Source organism: Hesperophylax consimilis, chromosome 30, assembly GCF_061612785.1.
Source record: "Hesperophylax consimilis isolate HC1 chromosome 30, BYU_Hcon_1.0, whole genome shotgun sequence".
NCBI lineage: Eukaryota > Metazoa > Arthropoda > Insecta > Trichoptera > Limnephilidae > Hesperophylax > Hesperophylax consimilis.
In genome coordinates this window covers 8,091,176-8,109,274 of record NC_142865.1, presented here as the reverse complement: position 1 = coordinate 8,109,274, position 18,099 = coordinate 8,091,176, and the positions used below count along the sequence as shown (strand labels likewise).

Sequence of the window (18,099 nt, the reverse complement as noted above, 5' to 3'; positions counted from 1 at the left end):
AATAGACATTTTTACATGGGAGCGCAAATTACTCGCCACGTTATGAACAAATTTGCGAAGTCCAAATTCGGCAAAAAAATTCGGTTTTATTTTCAGAGTCGAATATTTCGTTTAAGTATTTAGTTAAGACACTTTTATAAATGTTCATAATTTACTTCCCAGCAACCAACCAGCTTTGTGTTTCGCGTCCAGACGTTTCTCGATGTGATAGTAACAACTGATTCATATTATACGATGTGAATATGCTTAAAATAAAGTAAAATAATGCTTTTATATGGAATGTAATACGACAATTGGGTTTATTCTCTTTTTCACATCTATTTTTACAAGTTTTCATAGTACAAGTCAACATTTTGCCGTGTTATTTCGTAAAATGAACCGATGATGCCTCGACCATAGTTCGCACAAGAATGATGACGTCACGTTTTCAAATTTCACTTGAGGCCATACGCGAGCACAGCCGGCTCCAATGGAACCGGTATGGGGAGTGGGGATAATACGCTTTTAATCACTTAGGGCAGGTCTACTAATATTCATATGTCTATGGCGTTAATATATTACTGTGCAATATAGTTGTGAATGAGGAATACTTGGAGCAGGTGGATGAGTTTGTGTATTTAGGAAGTATGTTCTAGCTAGAGAGATGGGAAGGCTGACAGAAATATTTAAAGAAGGGTAAAAGCAGGTAATTCCGTTAATGGAGGACTGAACGCAGTTGGCGCTAACAAAAAATTGTCCAATGAAGCGAAGTTACCAGTCCACAACGGAGTGCTGTTACCTACCTTGATGTATTGAAGTGAGGCATGGAACTGGCAAAGAACGGATAAAAGTACATAGAATGATGTTGAAATGAGATCCCTGAGGCATATACTCTCTGCATACCCCTCTGGGGAAACGGCGTGATGGTTTGTTTATTTATTTATTTATTTCTATACATACATTACAGTGTCTACCAAATATTTACATTTGTATATAATACATAAATTTAGAACTGTTGTTAATATGGTGTTTTATGCTGGGTGTGAGGTAGGTTTGAGTAGGTGACACTGTGGTGGATAATGTTATATGTTTCGTGAACACCTCACTGGGAGAACCTGTGCTGAGGTGTTTACGTGTTTATGATTAAATGGTATATGTATTTATGTGTATTGGTTAAATTTTCTTATATAAGTGTAAGTTGGGATTTTAAATTATTATTTTTTTTAATGGTTATTGTACATTGTTATTTAAAGAAAAAGGAAAAAAAATATTTATTTATATGCACATATATATATACACCCATGTATACATACATAAATACACATATATGCATGCATACAAACATATAAATAAACACATGAATACATACATACATACACATTCATCCATGATTATGTTTGGTTTGTTGTTATAATGTTTTGTATAAAATGGATATCTTGTTTTTTGATCCAGGCTGTGATCAGTTTTTTGTGAATGTTTGTGTATGTTTTCCCATTAGTAGTAGTTTCAGAGTGGTGGGCATACAATTAAAAAGTTTTGTAGCATAATACTGGAAGTGTCTTTGTCCGTGTGTGGTGTATGTTATCGGTATGTTCAGGGTATTGTTAGTTAGTTAGTTAGTTATATTCCTTTTGTATACAAATACGAATAATTTGAAGAGATTTTTTAATAAATTTTATATGCATATGTTTATATTATGCAATATTTTATATGAATATGTTTTTATGCAATATTTTATATGCGTATGTTTCGCTGTGCATACTATCATTAGCCCAAGATAGTTCGAAGTGAACATTTTTTTTGCATAATATAATTTTCAAAGCAAAACTTAATGTTTATATCTCATCAAGGCTGTACTACTTAAAATAACTTCATTTCTGCAGACTTCTTAAAATCACATTGCTAACATAGATGTCTGCCCCATATTTTCGCTGTTAATGTCACATAAAAAAAAAAAAATTCTCTCCCCCGAGTGACTTGAGAACATTACTCCAGGCTTTAAAAAAAGCTTCAAGTGTAAAAGAAATCTTAAAATGCTCTTTCATTATGCGTACTACGTTTTTCTTTATCTCGCGCGTCGTAATTCATAACTTTTGCCTACCTCGTTTTTCGAATACGGCCATAATTCAAAGCTAAAAGTGTGTGCTGTAGAAAAGACAATGAGACATATAATACCAGATGGGTCCCGCGTAATATTTTAAGCAGGTTTTCTTATTTGAGTCCACTTACAAATGACAGAAATATAACATAGGCTTGAATTTAAAAAAACGTTTCGCTAATAGCTTCGTTGTAATATTTTTTGTAAACTGAACTACATTCAGATGACCCCAATTGAATCAAAGACAAACATTCCCGGTCACCAATATAGTATACCTATTGTATGAATCGGTGATATATAAAATATTATATATTTTTTTTAAAGAAAGACAAACATTCCTGGTCACCGATATATAGTATATTGTATAAATCGGTGATACATAAAATAATATATTTATTTTTTTTAAAGAAAGACAAACATTTCCGGTCACCGATATATTATATTGTATAAATCAGTGATATATAAAATATCATATATATTTTTTTAAAGAAATACAAACATTCCCGGTCACCAATATATTATATTGTATAAATCGGTGATATATAAAATATCATATTTATTTTTTTAAAGAAAGACAAAAATTCCCGGTCACCAATATATTATATTGTATAAATCGGTGATATATAAACATTTTATTTATTTTTTTGAAGAAATACAAACATTCCCGGTCACCGGTATATCATATTGTTTAAATCGGTGATATATAAAATATAATATATATTTTTATTAAAAAAGACAAACATTCCCGGTCACCTATATAAATCGGTGATGTATAAAATATTATATTTATTTTTTAAATAAAGACAAACAATCCCGGTCACCGATATATTATATTGTATAAATCAGTGATATATAAAATATTATATTTATTTTTTTAAGAAAGACAAACTTTCCCGGTCATTGATAGGTATATTATATTGTATAAATCGGTGATATATAAAATTTTATATTTATTTTTTTAAAGAAAGACAAAGATTCCCGGTCATTGATATATTATATTGTATAAATCGGTGATATATAAAATATTATATTTTTTTTTTTTTAAAGAAAGACAAACATTCCCGGGTTACTGATAACCTGACAATATTTTAAAATCTCCTACTACCACCACAGTAAGCGAAAAATGTTGCTTGTGTTGTGATGGAGGACTTAGCCAGCCGTGGAATTATTGTTTTTAATATTTTATTATCCTTTGTGCTATGCATAAAAAAAAACCTTGTCTTATAAACATTAGTTTATCATAAAAAAAGAAACAGAAGATATACCAATAAACCTAAACGAAACATGAAACAGAACAAGACACAGAAAATAAAAATATAACGGTCACAACTAAGAATCAAACCCTGGATCTCTCGTCTTATCGAGACAGCGTCTTAACCACTCGCCCACTGGGACCTAGTTTTTAAACAGACAGAATTAACAATATCATGATAGATAATAACGGGTTAATTTCAATAATAATAATAATATTTGGATGATTTTTATAGCGCCGTTTTTGTGCAAAATCATCTCAAGGGCGCCATAGATAGGTGCTATTAGTTTGTACCGTTTCTATTTAAAATAAATTATTTCGACTTATGTCATATTATAATGAAAGGTGATAAATTAGTTATTATTAAAAAAATAAATTATATAAAATAAATTACATTGAATACAGGGTTTTCCAATAAGAGGTGTTATTTTGAAAAGCCCGCTATTTCGGTAGATGTTACTTTTAAAGCTGTCATTTTTTAACATTTGACAAGTAGAAACTACGCCATAAGTAAAAATGGAACGATACACGCTTCAACAACGCATTGAAATTATTAAAATTCAATTGAGTGAATCAAATGCAAATCATCTTGAGTGAAGAGGCCCATTTCCACCTCGGTGGCTTCGTCAACAAGCAAAATTGTCGCATCGCATGGGGTTCGGAAAACCCAAGAGTTATTGTTGAAAAGCCTCTCTATCCTCAACGTGTGACTGTTTGGTGCGGTTTGTGGTCCGGCGGAGACATTGAACCTTACTTTTTCGAAAATGAGGCTGGAGCAACAGTTACTGTGAATAGATGGCTATCGAAAGATGATTAATGATTTTTTTATGACCGGAATTGGATGGTATAGATCTGGAGAACCTTTACTTTCAACAAGACGGCGCTACGTGCCACACAAGCAACGAAACCATTGATCTTTTACGATTGAATATCAAAATAACACCTCTTATCGGAAAACCTTGTAGTTCATTATTACTTTTATGTATATAGCAATTTACTGTACAAAATAACATTTAGATGTATATATCGAAAACTTTTATAATTTAACATCAAATAATCAAAAAGTTACTAAGATGTGTAAATAACAAAAATTGAAATACTAAATTAAAAATATTATCATTGCGAAAATAAATGTAACAGATGACTATCAACAAAAAAATATTAGGTTGTTAATAATATTTAATTGACTATTAACACTCTTTCTAATTTCTAAGTTTTCTAATCTAAAATAGATTAGGTTAAGTTTAGTCAAACTAATTATCATAAAGATTTTAGCCGTGTTACTGACGTAATAACGTAATTTAAATTTTTTTCTAAATTCACGCCCGGCTGGGCTTTTACACGTTATTTTCTTATTTTTTTATAAAGAACATCTAAATAAACACAACAAAATAAATTAAAGTAAAATCAAAAAACAAAATCATAACGAAAATAGAAGACATAATAAAACACAACCTCTTAAGGCGAAGCTTAATGCTAAATCACTATTTTGATTAAACTTTATAACGAATTGGTGTACATTGTGAATACCAAAAAATATGCTTTAGATAAATTGAAGGTTTTCCTATCGTCTCGCTCGAGTAAAATACAAATAAAATAATAAATTACTCAATAAAAAAACATAAATGTAAAACACTAAAAAAAATTTTTTTTAATAGAAATGTACGAACGCGTAAAGGAAACAACTTTTTAAAAATACAGTATTATAGCCAAGATTATCTGTGACAGTTTTACTTGATTAACTTTTATGCTTTCTTATAAAATTATTTACTAAAAAAATAAAAACCAGTTTTGTGCTTGAAATCGAACGTTTCTAGACTGCGTTTGTCAAGCAATTGTAATGCCTATTACCTACAATATAAGGCATACCAAGAATATACACATTTTCGGCTTGTAGCTTCCTCTTAAATAAAAATAATGTAAAAACGAAATAAAGTGTCAAGTAGACACTCCACCAAGAAAGATGGATAAATATAATACTAGGAAATTTACAAAACTTTGGTAAGATAAACAGAGCTAAGTAGTTTCTATAGTTAAATTATTTTATATTTGATATTCTTCTTTCTGAAATAAATTGGGTAATGACTTGTTTATATTTGGTGAATGATGTGTTGAATATATCAACAACATCTTTATAGTCACCACCCAAATTTTGTATACGACGAACGGGGGTATAGAATTTAGATTCTGTGTTGGAGTTATCACAATAGAACTGTAGATAATGCCTCGATGTTGGTTTATATTGTCTCATTATTAATGATATTTTTTCTGTTTTTTCAGATCGCAGGGAAGATGAGGTTATTGAAATTGATGCTCCGAATGGTAACGTGAAGGCTAAACGTTACACCGTCAAATCAAAGTAAGTAAAAATACCATCATCATATTTGCCTAACATTGCCGGATGAAGCCTTTTTCAAACACAAATTTTGATCCTTAATGATGCTAAATGGTCATATTTAAAATCACTTACAAACTTTAGTACTTCTGTGAACAGTAGACACAGACAGAAGGAGTGCAAAGCGCTCGAGTTAACACAAGACTTCGCTACAATCAATAAAATGTGCTGCAATATACATTAAACAATTTTAAATCTGTAGCGTGGGGCCTGTTGTATGTTGATGATGCGGTGCTGATTTCTATCAGTATGGAAGATTTACAGTAGTCTCTCGTGTCTAGGATGAATGAAGTTTGTTTGCATAATTAGTTAATGCTTAATGTAAGTAAGTCCTAAGAGAGATTATGTAAACAATGTGCAGTACTGCATGAGTACTTGGAGCAGGTGGATGAGTTTGTGTTTAATTATTTGGGAAGCGTGTTCACGAGAGATAGAAGGACGAACTTTTAAAGTAAGGATGTCTGGAGGAAACTCTATCAACGGAAGATTAAACGCGGTAGTCCCTAATAAAAATTTGACGAAATAAGCATATCTTGAAGTCTAGGATGATGTCCTAGAACTAACCCTGATGTATATGGTAGCGAGGCATGGAACTGACAGAGAAAGGATTGAATGCTGCAGAAATTCGATTCTTGAAACGTAGGCCTGGTAAAACCGTTTGCGACTAACTAACTAACCTTTACCCAAGTGATTCATCGGGTGAGGTATGTTTAGGATGCGCCGGCCCACCAGCTGCGTGGGGTGCCAGATCGGTAGAGGCTGCTTTGGTAGCTCCAACTGATCTCTCCAACAGGCCGTAGTGGGAGGGATGTATTTGAATTTCCCTTTTGCTGTCGTGAATGAATGCAAATCTTGGAAGTGGAAATTAACCCACTTCCCAAAATCCGATCGAGCTGAAACGCGGCAGATAGACTCATTGTTGATGACAATGCATTTTATTAACTTTTGGTGGTATTCACACACACACGTAATTTTTTAAATTAGATGAAATGATGACGCAACTAGGTCGTGCCGTTCGATGCTTAAAGCGCGAGCACACAGAGAGCGGTCAGGAGTTCCGAGTTCCGAGTTCCGTGTTCGGCGTTCATTAGAATGTACTGATACTATAACAACAACGCACACAGCGGGCAGTCAGACCGCGGCGGTCAAAACGGAACGTCACGTTCTAAGAGTTCTTTTCCCGCCGAGGCAGAGAACGCCAGAACGCCGCGATGTCTGAGGTTACAAATATGGAAAAGTTAATTGAATTGGTTAGGGAAAGGAGTTTATTATACGATTTAAGTGATGTAAATTATAAAAACGGCGACAAAAAAGCCGAAGCTTGGTTTGAAATTGCTACTAGTAAATTTTATTATTAGTAAATTCGCCTTGTTCTTCTCGCGTTGTGTTGATTGGGTGCACCCAATACTTCATTTTCTTTTTAAAAGCTGCTAAGCTCCACAAGAGCAATAATTCTTCATCGGATGATGAACTTTCTAGTGACATGTTGCATATGCAAAGACCCAAACGAAACTAGAACGCGAGAATTTGAACGCCGCTTGTGTGCTTTGGAACTCTTGAGCGGTCAACGGTCACTAGAACGCAGAACTCTGACCGCTCTCTGTGTGCTCCCGCTCTTAGGACCATGGCGGAAAGTCAAAAATGTTTCACTACATATTAATTGTTTTTGCGTTTAATTTGTAAAACTCCATTGAATTTATTTATTTTTTAATTTAATGTGAATCAAATTTAATAATATTGTTACTAAATTCTGCAAAAATTTGAGTTTTTTTATAATTGTGTTAGCTTTTGTGGCGTTTCAAACTGTGGCTAAGCCACGTTGAGACGACTTATTTATATGATTTTATTTATCGCCGCTCAATTTCAATTTTTATATGATTTAACTATACAAACATCACGCCGTTTCCCCACAGGGGTATGCAGAGAGGACGGACCTCCAAACAACTCGGTCTTCGCACATACACACTCTTCTATTATTCTGACTCTTGACATGGTCATACTCAAGTATCTTATTCACTTGATCGTGCCATGTCTTCCTCCGGCGTCCCTGACTTACATCCTTAAACATCCTTACACTCCAATCTTTGCTCACTCGCTCTACATGCCCAAACCATCTAAGCGTCCCTCCCTTACTCTTACTCATTACGCTTACATCAGCCTTGCATTCTATGCGGATCTCCACATTTATCACACGATCATACATGGTTTTACCACACAAACGCCCCAGGGATCTCATTTCTACAGCGTTCAGTCTACTTTCGCCAGTTCCATGGCTCACTGCCATACATCAGGGTAGGTAACAGCACTCCATTGTGGACTGCTAGCTTCGCTTCTTTGGACAATTTTTCTTTAGCGCCAACTGCGTTCAGTCCTCCATTAATGGAGTTACCTGTATTTACCAATCTTTCAATATCTCTGTCAGCCTTCCCTTCTCTAGTAAACATACTTCCTAAATACACAAACTCATCCACCTGCTCCAAGTATTCCTCATGCACAACTATATTGCACACTGTTTTCGTACTCTCTCTTTCAAAAACCATGACTTTGGACTTACTTAAGTCCAAAATGATTTAATAATATAGAGAACGTAATTGTGACAATAGATTCTCTATTCTGTGGAGTACTTTTTATCTGTATTCCCCCCTTAATAAAGAAACGAAGCACCACATCAAGTAGATGTTTTATAACAAATAATTATAAGCAATAATTAGTCATCCGAAATACTAATACAAATTGAAAATATCTCCCGAGTAAAAATAAATGCCGCCAACGGGAATTGAACCTGTACCTTCTGATGTCCGGTCAGGTGCTCTATATCCACTTAGCTATGTCGGCTTATTTCCAACCCGGCAAATGATTCGGATGCTTACCTCACGAATGTCATCTAACAGTTCGATCTGATGTTCATCCTAAAATCGATGCACCAAGAAAGATTCCATTCAAGCTGCACGATAAATTAAAAGAAGAATTAGATAGAATGGAGGAAATGAAGGTCATTGTCAAGGTTACAAAACCAACACCGTGGGTGAGTTCCATAGTTGTCGTAGAAAAAAAAATTCACAGTTACGCATTTGTCTAGATCCACGAAATTTAAATAGGGCTATTTGCAGAACGCATTATCCAACACCTTCAATGGACGAAATTAGGTTTAAAATTAAAGGAGCGAAGTTTTTTTCAAATCTAGACGCATTTTCAGGTTTTTGGATGATACGCTTAGATAGTGAAAGTTCAGATTTATGCACTTTCCAAACACCTTTCGGCAGGTATCAATTTTTAAGACTTCCGTATGGAATTAATTCAGCTCCCGAATTCTTCTCTAGAATAATGACGGAAATATTTGCTGATCTAGAAGGGGTGATAGTTTTCGTTGACGATATTTTAGTATGGGGAGAGAATCTTGAATCTCATGAAAGGAGATTAGAAAATGTTTTTAAAAGAGCCAGAGAAGTAAATTTAAAATTCAATCTAAATAAATGTCACTTTGGCTTACAGGAAGTTACTTTTCTAGGTCATATCTTTAGCAGTCAAGGGATCAGGCCAGATGAGTCAAAGATTAGAGCCATTCGAGAATTACCTACTCCCACTTGTAAGAAAGACTTACAACGGTTTTTAGGTATGATTAATTACTTGGGATCTTTTATCAAAGATTTGTCAAAAGAAACAGAACTTTTAAGGACTTTGCTAAAGAAAGACGTTAGCTGGCAATGGGATGCCAATCACGATCAGTCCTTTGTCAATTTAAAGAAAATTATAAGTTCATCTCCAGTACTTATTAATTTTGACATTAAAAAACCGTTAAAATTATCAGTAGATTCTTCGCAGAGCGCAGTGGGCGCAGTTATTTTGCAGGAAAGTAGACCGATTGCTTATGCGTCAAAAACACTAACGTCCAGTCAGCAAAATTATGCACAGATAGAGAAGGAATTATATGCAATTTTATTCGGTTGTCAAAAATTCCATCAGTATATTTATGGCCACGTAGTAAATGTTGAAACAGATCATAAACCACTAGTCACACTTTTTAAGAAATCACTTTCTGAAGTTCCCGCAAGGTTACAACGAATGATGATGTCTCTACAATGCTACCATTTAGACGTCAGATATGTACCTGGTAAATTTATGTATATTGCCGATACGTTATCTAGAGCGCCGTTACCTGATACAGAAATAACAGATGCGGAAAAAGAAATTGACATACATATCAATTTACTGATGTCAAGTCTGGCAGTTTCAGAAGAAAAACTGAAATTAATCACTGAGGCGACGAAACAAGATCAGTCTTTATTAACTTTAATGAAATATTATAAAACCGGTTGGCCGTCAAATAAAAATGTAATTGAACCCTGCGTTAAACCATACTGGAATTTTCAAGCAGAAATTCATGTTGTCAATGATCTGGAATTTAAGGGACCTAGTTTAATTATACCGTCAATTTTACGTCCTGAAATTTTAAAAGATGTACATAAAGGTCACTTAGGTATGTCAAAAGCAAAAAGTCTAGTCAGAAATATGATTTTTTGGCCGAATATTAACTCTGATATTAAAAACATTGTCGATCAATGTCAGATTTGTACTAAATTTAAACCTAATAACCCGTCACAGCCTCTTTTGCCCCATGGTATCACTAATTTTCCCTGGGAAAAGGTAGGTGTAGATTTAATGCATTTCAACAACTCAAATTATCTCATTGTTACTGATTATTATTCAAAATACATCGAAAATTCAATGTTACACAATTATAACGCGGAAACTGTAGTCACACACTTAAAATCTATATTTTCACGTCATGGGATACCGTTAACGCTTGTTAGTGATAATGGACCACCATTTCAATCAGCCATTTTTAAAAACTTTTTATATGAGTGGGATATTGAACATATCACCACTAGTCCAAACTATCCTCAGTCAAATGGTCAAGCTGAGAGTTCAGTAAAAATAGTAAAGAATATTTTAAGAAAATGCCTTGAATCCAAAACTGATCCGTATCTTGCTATGTTACATTACAGAAATAGTCCAAAAAATAATTTTCCATCCCCTGCAAGCCTCTTAATGTCACGTCAACTTAGATGTAATTTACCCGTAACATCCAGTCAACTTAGACCAAAAGTCGTGCGATTTAAAGAATATGAAGATAAATTTAAGGGTCGTCAAAACAAAATGAAAAAATATTTTGACAAAAAGGTTCGGAACTTGTCTGAGTTGAAGATAGGCGATAAAGTAGTTTTTAAAAAAGATGTGTCAAGTTCATGGTCACCAGCTACTGTAGTAGAAATTGTTAAAGGATGCCCAAGGTCATATATTGTTGAAACTCCCGATGGTTCAAGATATCGCAGGAATAGGAAACACTTAAATTTAGACAGATCACGTCAGGAATCATCATCACCGCTGAATGGAAATAGTTCATCGGAGAAAGGTGTACGTTTTGACAATGATTTTCATTCCATCCCGTTCTATCCAGGTTCTACAACTTCTGATGAGCTGACAAACAATGAGGCAAGCATTCGAACTCGTTCGGGCAGAATTGTTAATAAACCTGATAGATATAATCCATCTGATTATAATTAAATTTGATAATTGTATTTCACTTACAGTTTATTACTATGTCATGAATTATGTTTATTTGAAAAGAAAAATTTATATTTGTAATGTTCATCTTGTCTTGACTTGTTTTTCTTTATTAGGAAAAGAGGGATGTTGGTGTTATCAGTATAATGTTATCTATGGCCATTTCCTAATATATTGTCTGTGCTAAACAAACCCTAGCTGTCACCACTTGTCAACAGATCGCCAGCTGGGCTGGTTTAATAAATAACATATCAAATACAAACGTGTTATAATATTCGTTCACCACAATACAACAAATATGTACTAGTACCTCAATCAAAAATTACTGCTTATTATATTTTTTCACCTGTAAACAACCAACTTTATTTTTGTAGGAAAGGCTTTGTTAGTGCTAAATTTCACACTAGATGGCGTCGAGACATATGATATCTTCATTTATTGGTGAAATATTTTTGACTTGTCAAATATTATTATTTTTTTATGATGATAAACTAACGTTTATAAGACAAGGTTTTATGCATAGCATAAAGGATAACAAATAATTATAAGCAATAATTAGTAATCGGATGACAAATTATTGCTTATAATTATTTGTTATCCTTTATGCTTTGCATAAAACCTTGTCTTATAAACGTTATTTTATCATTATAAAAAAATAATAGATGTATTATGGTAAAAAAACTTATTCAACTTTTTACCAGTTTTTTTTTCGTATTTTTCAAACTTCAAAAATAATCATGACGAGCCCAGTTGTCATTATTAAATCAAGTAGAATTGGTTAACCTGTAGTTTTTTCTAGAATTTTCCTTAGGTTTTAAAATTATGTTCCTAAAGAAGAGACGTCTGTATCACTTTCAAAGTAAAATCACAGAATATTTTTCTCTCAAAAAAGAAACTTATTAATCAATTTTATTTCTGCGCATTTGACGGCATTCAGACTGATTACCTGTTGTGAAAAAATATATATTTTGAGAATTTTTGTACCAAGACCATTGAAATAATAAACGCAAGGTTGGCTTACCTACTTGGTATTTAAAAAATCAGCATTGCATTGAATGAAGACGTAGAGCCTGGAAAGCCGAATGTACATTACCCAACTAGTTGCGCACATTCCTTCAGGGACCATGTCATCTTTGGGGATGCTGTTTGAAAGGTCTTTTTAGGAAAAGAAGGAGATTTAGTTCTGGGATGGAAAAATATATGAGGGGTGGGTAAAAATCTGGGGTTGGTGTAACCAGAAGTGGCGGAAATATGAATCCATCCCTCCCACTGCGGTGCATCGCGATGTTCCGAGAGAGTCCTGCTAGAGAGGTCAAAAGGTCTCATCAACCAGTCTCTCCCGATCCGGCCTGTCGCGCACTTGCTGGACAGATACTCTTGCTAATTAACCAAACGTAGCGAGCCACTTTATTACCAGGGATAATCTATGGCAGAGATGTTGTTCATCCACTAAACAGGACGGTACATTACTAAAAATTACTATGCAGGTAGATTCGTGAATATTGCAAAAAAATCACATATAGGGTACAGCAGATGAGACCATCATAGCCGTACTATAGGGTACAGCAGATGAGTCTCCCTAGTTACAATAAGTAAGAAAAATCCACTAGCGCTGTTTCTGTGACGAATCACCTCAAGGGCATTGTACAAACATTTATCTTACTTATTGTAATTATTGAGAAATGAAGATATGAAAATAGAATGCTCTTTGAATTATCTTTATGTATTTTTTCCCTTTTCACTTGATTTTTTATTTAGTAAAATAACAATTTCAAGTCCCTTCCTTCACGCCCAGTATGTTTATGTGAAATGGGGACAGTTGTATTTGTTTAAATTTTTTCATGATGGACTCATCTGCTGTACCCTATATCACAGCTATGATGGTCTCATCTGCTGTACCCTATATGTGTTTTTTTGCAATATTCTAGAGTCTACCTGAGTAGTAACTTTCAGTTTTGTACTGTCCTGTTTTTTCCTAACGTACGTAGCTTTGGCCCAATTCATTGTATTCCTTTGTTTTTTGGTGATGGGCTCATCTGCCGTAAACTATATCAGCGCTATATATGTATGTTTTTTACAATATTCAAGTACCTACCTGGCCAGTCATTTGCGGCGAGGTACCCCAGTAATTCAAACGCAGAAGTTTTGGTGGGGCGGGCCGTGATGTTTTTTGAAAAATTGGGTAGTAGGCTCCACCACCGCACTTTAGGGTAGGGTTTTATGGTTCTTGCCCCATTATTTCAAAAATATTCCCTTTGGAGGTGTTTTCACGCGGATTTTCTGTTTTAAAACACGTTTAAATTGTGCCGAAGAGTTGTGGTATACTGATTAAGAATGTCTTGTTTCACAGAAATTCAAATATATCATTTTCATCAAATGGCCACTGAGCGGCATTTTGTTTTTGATTCTAAGTCCGTTTCGGCTTATGGACAAATTGTGATCAGCAGAAGCGGACACTTATCAAGTTGTAAAGCTTGTAAGCTTATAATCTGCGTTTGGCCATTTGATGACAATGTTGTTTTTGAATTTCTGTGAAAGAACTGGCACTACGTATTACAATTAGAATTTGATTCTGGTTGGAATGACAAAAAAACATATTTTATTTTTGTAATTAAAATATGTTTAAAAAAAATACAATTAATTTAAATAGATTTAACGGCATCATTTTATGTAATTTAATTAATTTATTTATTAATTAACGCACTTTTTCGGGGCTTTTACATATGAATATTAAGAAATATACTACATTATTTATTGTACATAACTGGATTGCTACATTTCCACTGACTTGGTATAATTTTTTCCGTCCATTAGTATTCTGGGCAAAGCGGAATACATATGGTAGTTAGTCCCAGAATTTCTGCCCTGTAATAAATCCTGACTTCCTATTACCTTGCTGCTGAAGCTCATCAATTCTAGCAATACCGGAATATCAACTAAATCATTTAGAATTTTATGTAGAAATACCAAGTCAGTGAAAGTTCTTCTGTCTGACGATTCGAGCATATTCATATAATTTAACAGAGTGTTGTAGTTCAACATAATTGCTGAAATACCCATTTTAAACTTCATAAAACGTAAAAATTTAGTTTGTATTCTTTCAACAGCTTGTACATGTATATTATAATGTGGGTTCCAGACAGGAGAATTGTACTCAAGTTGACTTCTTATATAGGCAAAATACAACAATCGAATACACTTTATATTGTTAAAATTTCTCTAATTAATTTAATTTTAATGATCCTCCTGTTCTTCTCATTTCCCCCTATCGGAAGTTGGCTACTTCAAAGGCCGGGACACTCATTCAAAGCAGCCTCCTAACTTGTATGGGATTTAATAAAATTATTATTAAATTTTTTTTTTAATATTTATTCTTAGTTATCTTAAAATGTTTTAGTTAATTTTAAAAAATATATAAAAATACGTTTTTTTTTTAGGTTTTCATACAAAGTTAGGAGGCTGATTTGTTTCAGTATCCCGGCCTTTTGATCTAGGAGGTTTCGACTACCTTTGAAGTCTTACTGTAATGCAACTTCTTCCAATAAATAATAATCAAACAATGCAAGTTATCGTTTCTAAAACAACCCGATATTGATATTGTTTATATTGTATTAGATGCAACTGCTGACCCTGTACAAATCGCAAGTGCGCCCTACTGTCGAATTTGGCAGCCATCTCTGGTCCGGAGCCCCTAAATACCTGAAAAAAACCCTTGACTCTGTGCAGAAACGGGCGGTCCGTTTGATAGATTCCCCAATCTTAACAAGCGGACTGCAATCTTTAGAGCACAGGCGTCAGGTAGGTATGCTGTCCTTGTTCTATCGGTATTACAATGGAAGATGCTCTGAAGAACTAGCGTCATTGATCCCTTCGGCACCGGTGCGTAGTCGGGATACACGCCAAACGCGCGCCCAACATTTGTACACGGTCGACATTTGTCACATGAGAACGGGTCGCTTCTGTGATTCGTTCTTAAGTTCAACAGCTCGGCTGTGGAACGAACTGCCGGCCTCTGTGTTTCCTCCCTCCTACAACATGGGACTCTTCAAGACCCATGTTCACTCCTTCCTCTCCACAAAAAGACCGTCCACACAGCATCCCCAAAGATGACATAGGCCCTGAGGGAAATTATTTTCTTCAGGGCCTCCTGTGTGGAGTTAATATATAAAAAAAAAGATTTTTAATAAAACTGATAGATTTACATAATGTACGTTAAAAAAATTGCGCTAATAGAAAAAAATGTATTTTTTGTACAACAGGAGAGACTTTCGTACGTTGGCAGCTGTCTGAGAAAGTGAAAATAAAATATAGCCCTCAAAAGTTTTTGCATTTATTTATTTTTCAATTACCGTTTTACGCATCTCAGGCCCCGGATAAACATTTTTCCCTCACCGCGATCGTTCTTTACGCAGCCCGGGGGGAGGAGGGAAACGCACAAAAAACTTTTGAATCTTGAATAAGTTTCCTAGTTTTGTTACAAAACAATTTTCCCGACGTGTGGAGAGATGAAAATATTGTTTTTAAGAGCACCTTTCCGAAGGCGGAGAATAAAATACATGTTTTAATACATTTTGAGTTGAAATTCTAAAAAAAATTCCAAAGGAAAGCCTTCATAGTTCACAATACTAAACATAAAACCTCAGAATTAATTTTGATTACTCGGAGAATGAACTAATGTTATTAAAACTCTCAGATCGAATATTTATATCCGATTTCATTTTTAAATTCCAAATTGTTTATGGTAGTATAGAATGCCCTGATTTAATTAACCTAATTGAATTTCATATACCTACGAGAGCTACTCGTTCTAAAATCCCGTTTAAATGTCACCAATACAAAAAGTGATCATTTCAAACACTCGCTTGAACCTAGATAGAAGCCTCCATGGTCTAGAGATAAGCTGGAGGGCGCGGGTCAATATCCCGGCGTGCGCAAGTAAATTTTATTAGATTAATATGTGTAATTTCACAAATTATTCATTAAAAAAATATAAAGTATATCTGTTGCACGTTCCAGAGTGGAAGATATTCCCAGTATCGCCCTGGTGCAAGACTGCCATTTAGAATTGAAACGTTGCTTGATTTTGCTTTGGCCTTGCTTGGTGACCAGATCTGAATTGCCAGGTACATCCTCCACCTACCTTTCCCATTTCCTTCCCCTCCCCACTACCTTCAGCCTCACAACATGCCCTAATCGGGGTTGCCATAGCCTCACTGGCTCCAGACGGTTGGTAACAGTTAGGACTCTTGGGCGGTACTGATATAATTTATTTATTTCAAATCAAAGCATCCCTTTCTTAATCTAGTTCTAGTTCTACGATTTATATTAACATCGGGATCTTTTCATTCAGTATATATTCTTCTGTTATTCGGACTCTTGACATGTCCTGACTCAAGTGTATGATTTATTTTCTCATCCCCTGTCTTCTTGCTACATGACATTCCTGTATACATCAAATACAAATGAAATAGTTTTTTTGATTGTAGGTAGGTACCTACTTTATCGTTTGTTTGAAATCAAACAATCATCAATCAGGTCCAATTTTGAAATTTTGAAAGCTTTTTGAGTTCATTACGCAAGAATAGTTCAAGTCACAGTAAGTTGAAATTACTAATTTAATTTATTCATTTAAGATTGCCTTGCTTTTGTATTATCTTCATATTCATAATACTCTGTGATCTCATTTCTACTAAATCTATATAAATAAAAATTGAAATAAACATTTCGAACAGACAAATGTTTGTTTGTTCAAAATCTTAAACCTACCGAAAATTCTTCACCGATTGTTCCTGAAATTTTGACATAACGTTGCATTCGAATGCGCGTGTGTTTTATATACCTATACTATATAGATGTCATTTGCGACAGGTGAAAACATGTTTTTTCATGACGTAAAAGCAATATGCGCTATTGTTTCTCTATCTTTTCACAAACAGACTGAACCACAGCAACGCGTGGCGGGGAACAGCCAGTTCGTAATAAAATGAAAGAATTTTGTGAGCCATCATAAAGTTTTGAATTGAAAATATTTAACATCAGAAAGAAGACGTGAGAGTGAAATACGAGAGAGATAGAAAACTGATATTGTACAAATACAGTTTTTTTTGTATCACCTAGAAGCATATATCTCGTGAATAAGGTGATATATTCAGAAAACCCATCCACATTTTCATTTCGACAGTGCCCTATTGTGTCTAACACAATAATAAAATCCCGATGCACGCTATTGGAGCGAACGTACTCCCGCGCCCGACTATAAAGTAGCCAGACCGCCGTAAAGCACCGCGTCGCACCCCGAACAAATTTGAATATTCACCATTTCTCCGTGCACTTTTCTGTCGCACCAGTGAAATATACTCGGTTCGTTCGTATCGCGTTGCCTCGAATGCCTTATAAATAATATATTCTGCAGTTTCTTCGCTCTTCGAATAGCCTTGTTTGCCGGAGAAGGTAGTATACATTTGCGTGTTTATAATATTTATGTTTGAATGATTTTTGGGGTGGTTGGAAAAATAACCAACTCGAATAATAATATCTGGATATTCTTTTGTTAAATGAAAAGAAAAATTTCAATATTATATGACGCATTCAATAGTTCTATTTTGACAAGAGATTTCAATATCAACTCACGATTTTTATTATATATAACGCATGTTGTCGCTTATGTCATAAACCAGTATAGAAACCCTGTATGCGATATTATCCAAATATACTTATAATAATATGTACTTTGCTTATTTATTAGTTATCCTTAGGAGATAGACATATACCATCGCGGACTTTTCTGCAGACGTTTTTAAGATATACAAT

General features: G+C 34.2%; 1 protein-coding gene across 1 annotated transcript in view; it reads left to right on the top strand.

Moving 5' to 3' along the window:
- LOC149409600 (nephrin-like) overlaps positions 1-18,099 on the top strand; it is a 301,897-nt gene that overhangs the window by 165,336 nt on the left and 118,462 nt on the right. The window contains exon 6 of the mRNA XM_089649459.1: positions 5,610-5,688. Within this exon, the coding sequence (XP_089505585.1) occupies positions 5,610-5,688 (79 nt within the window). The remainder of the gene's footprint in view (positions 1-5,609; positions 5,689-18,099) is intronic.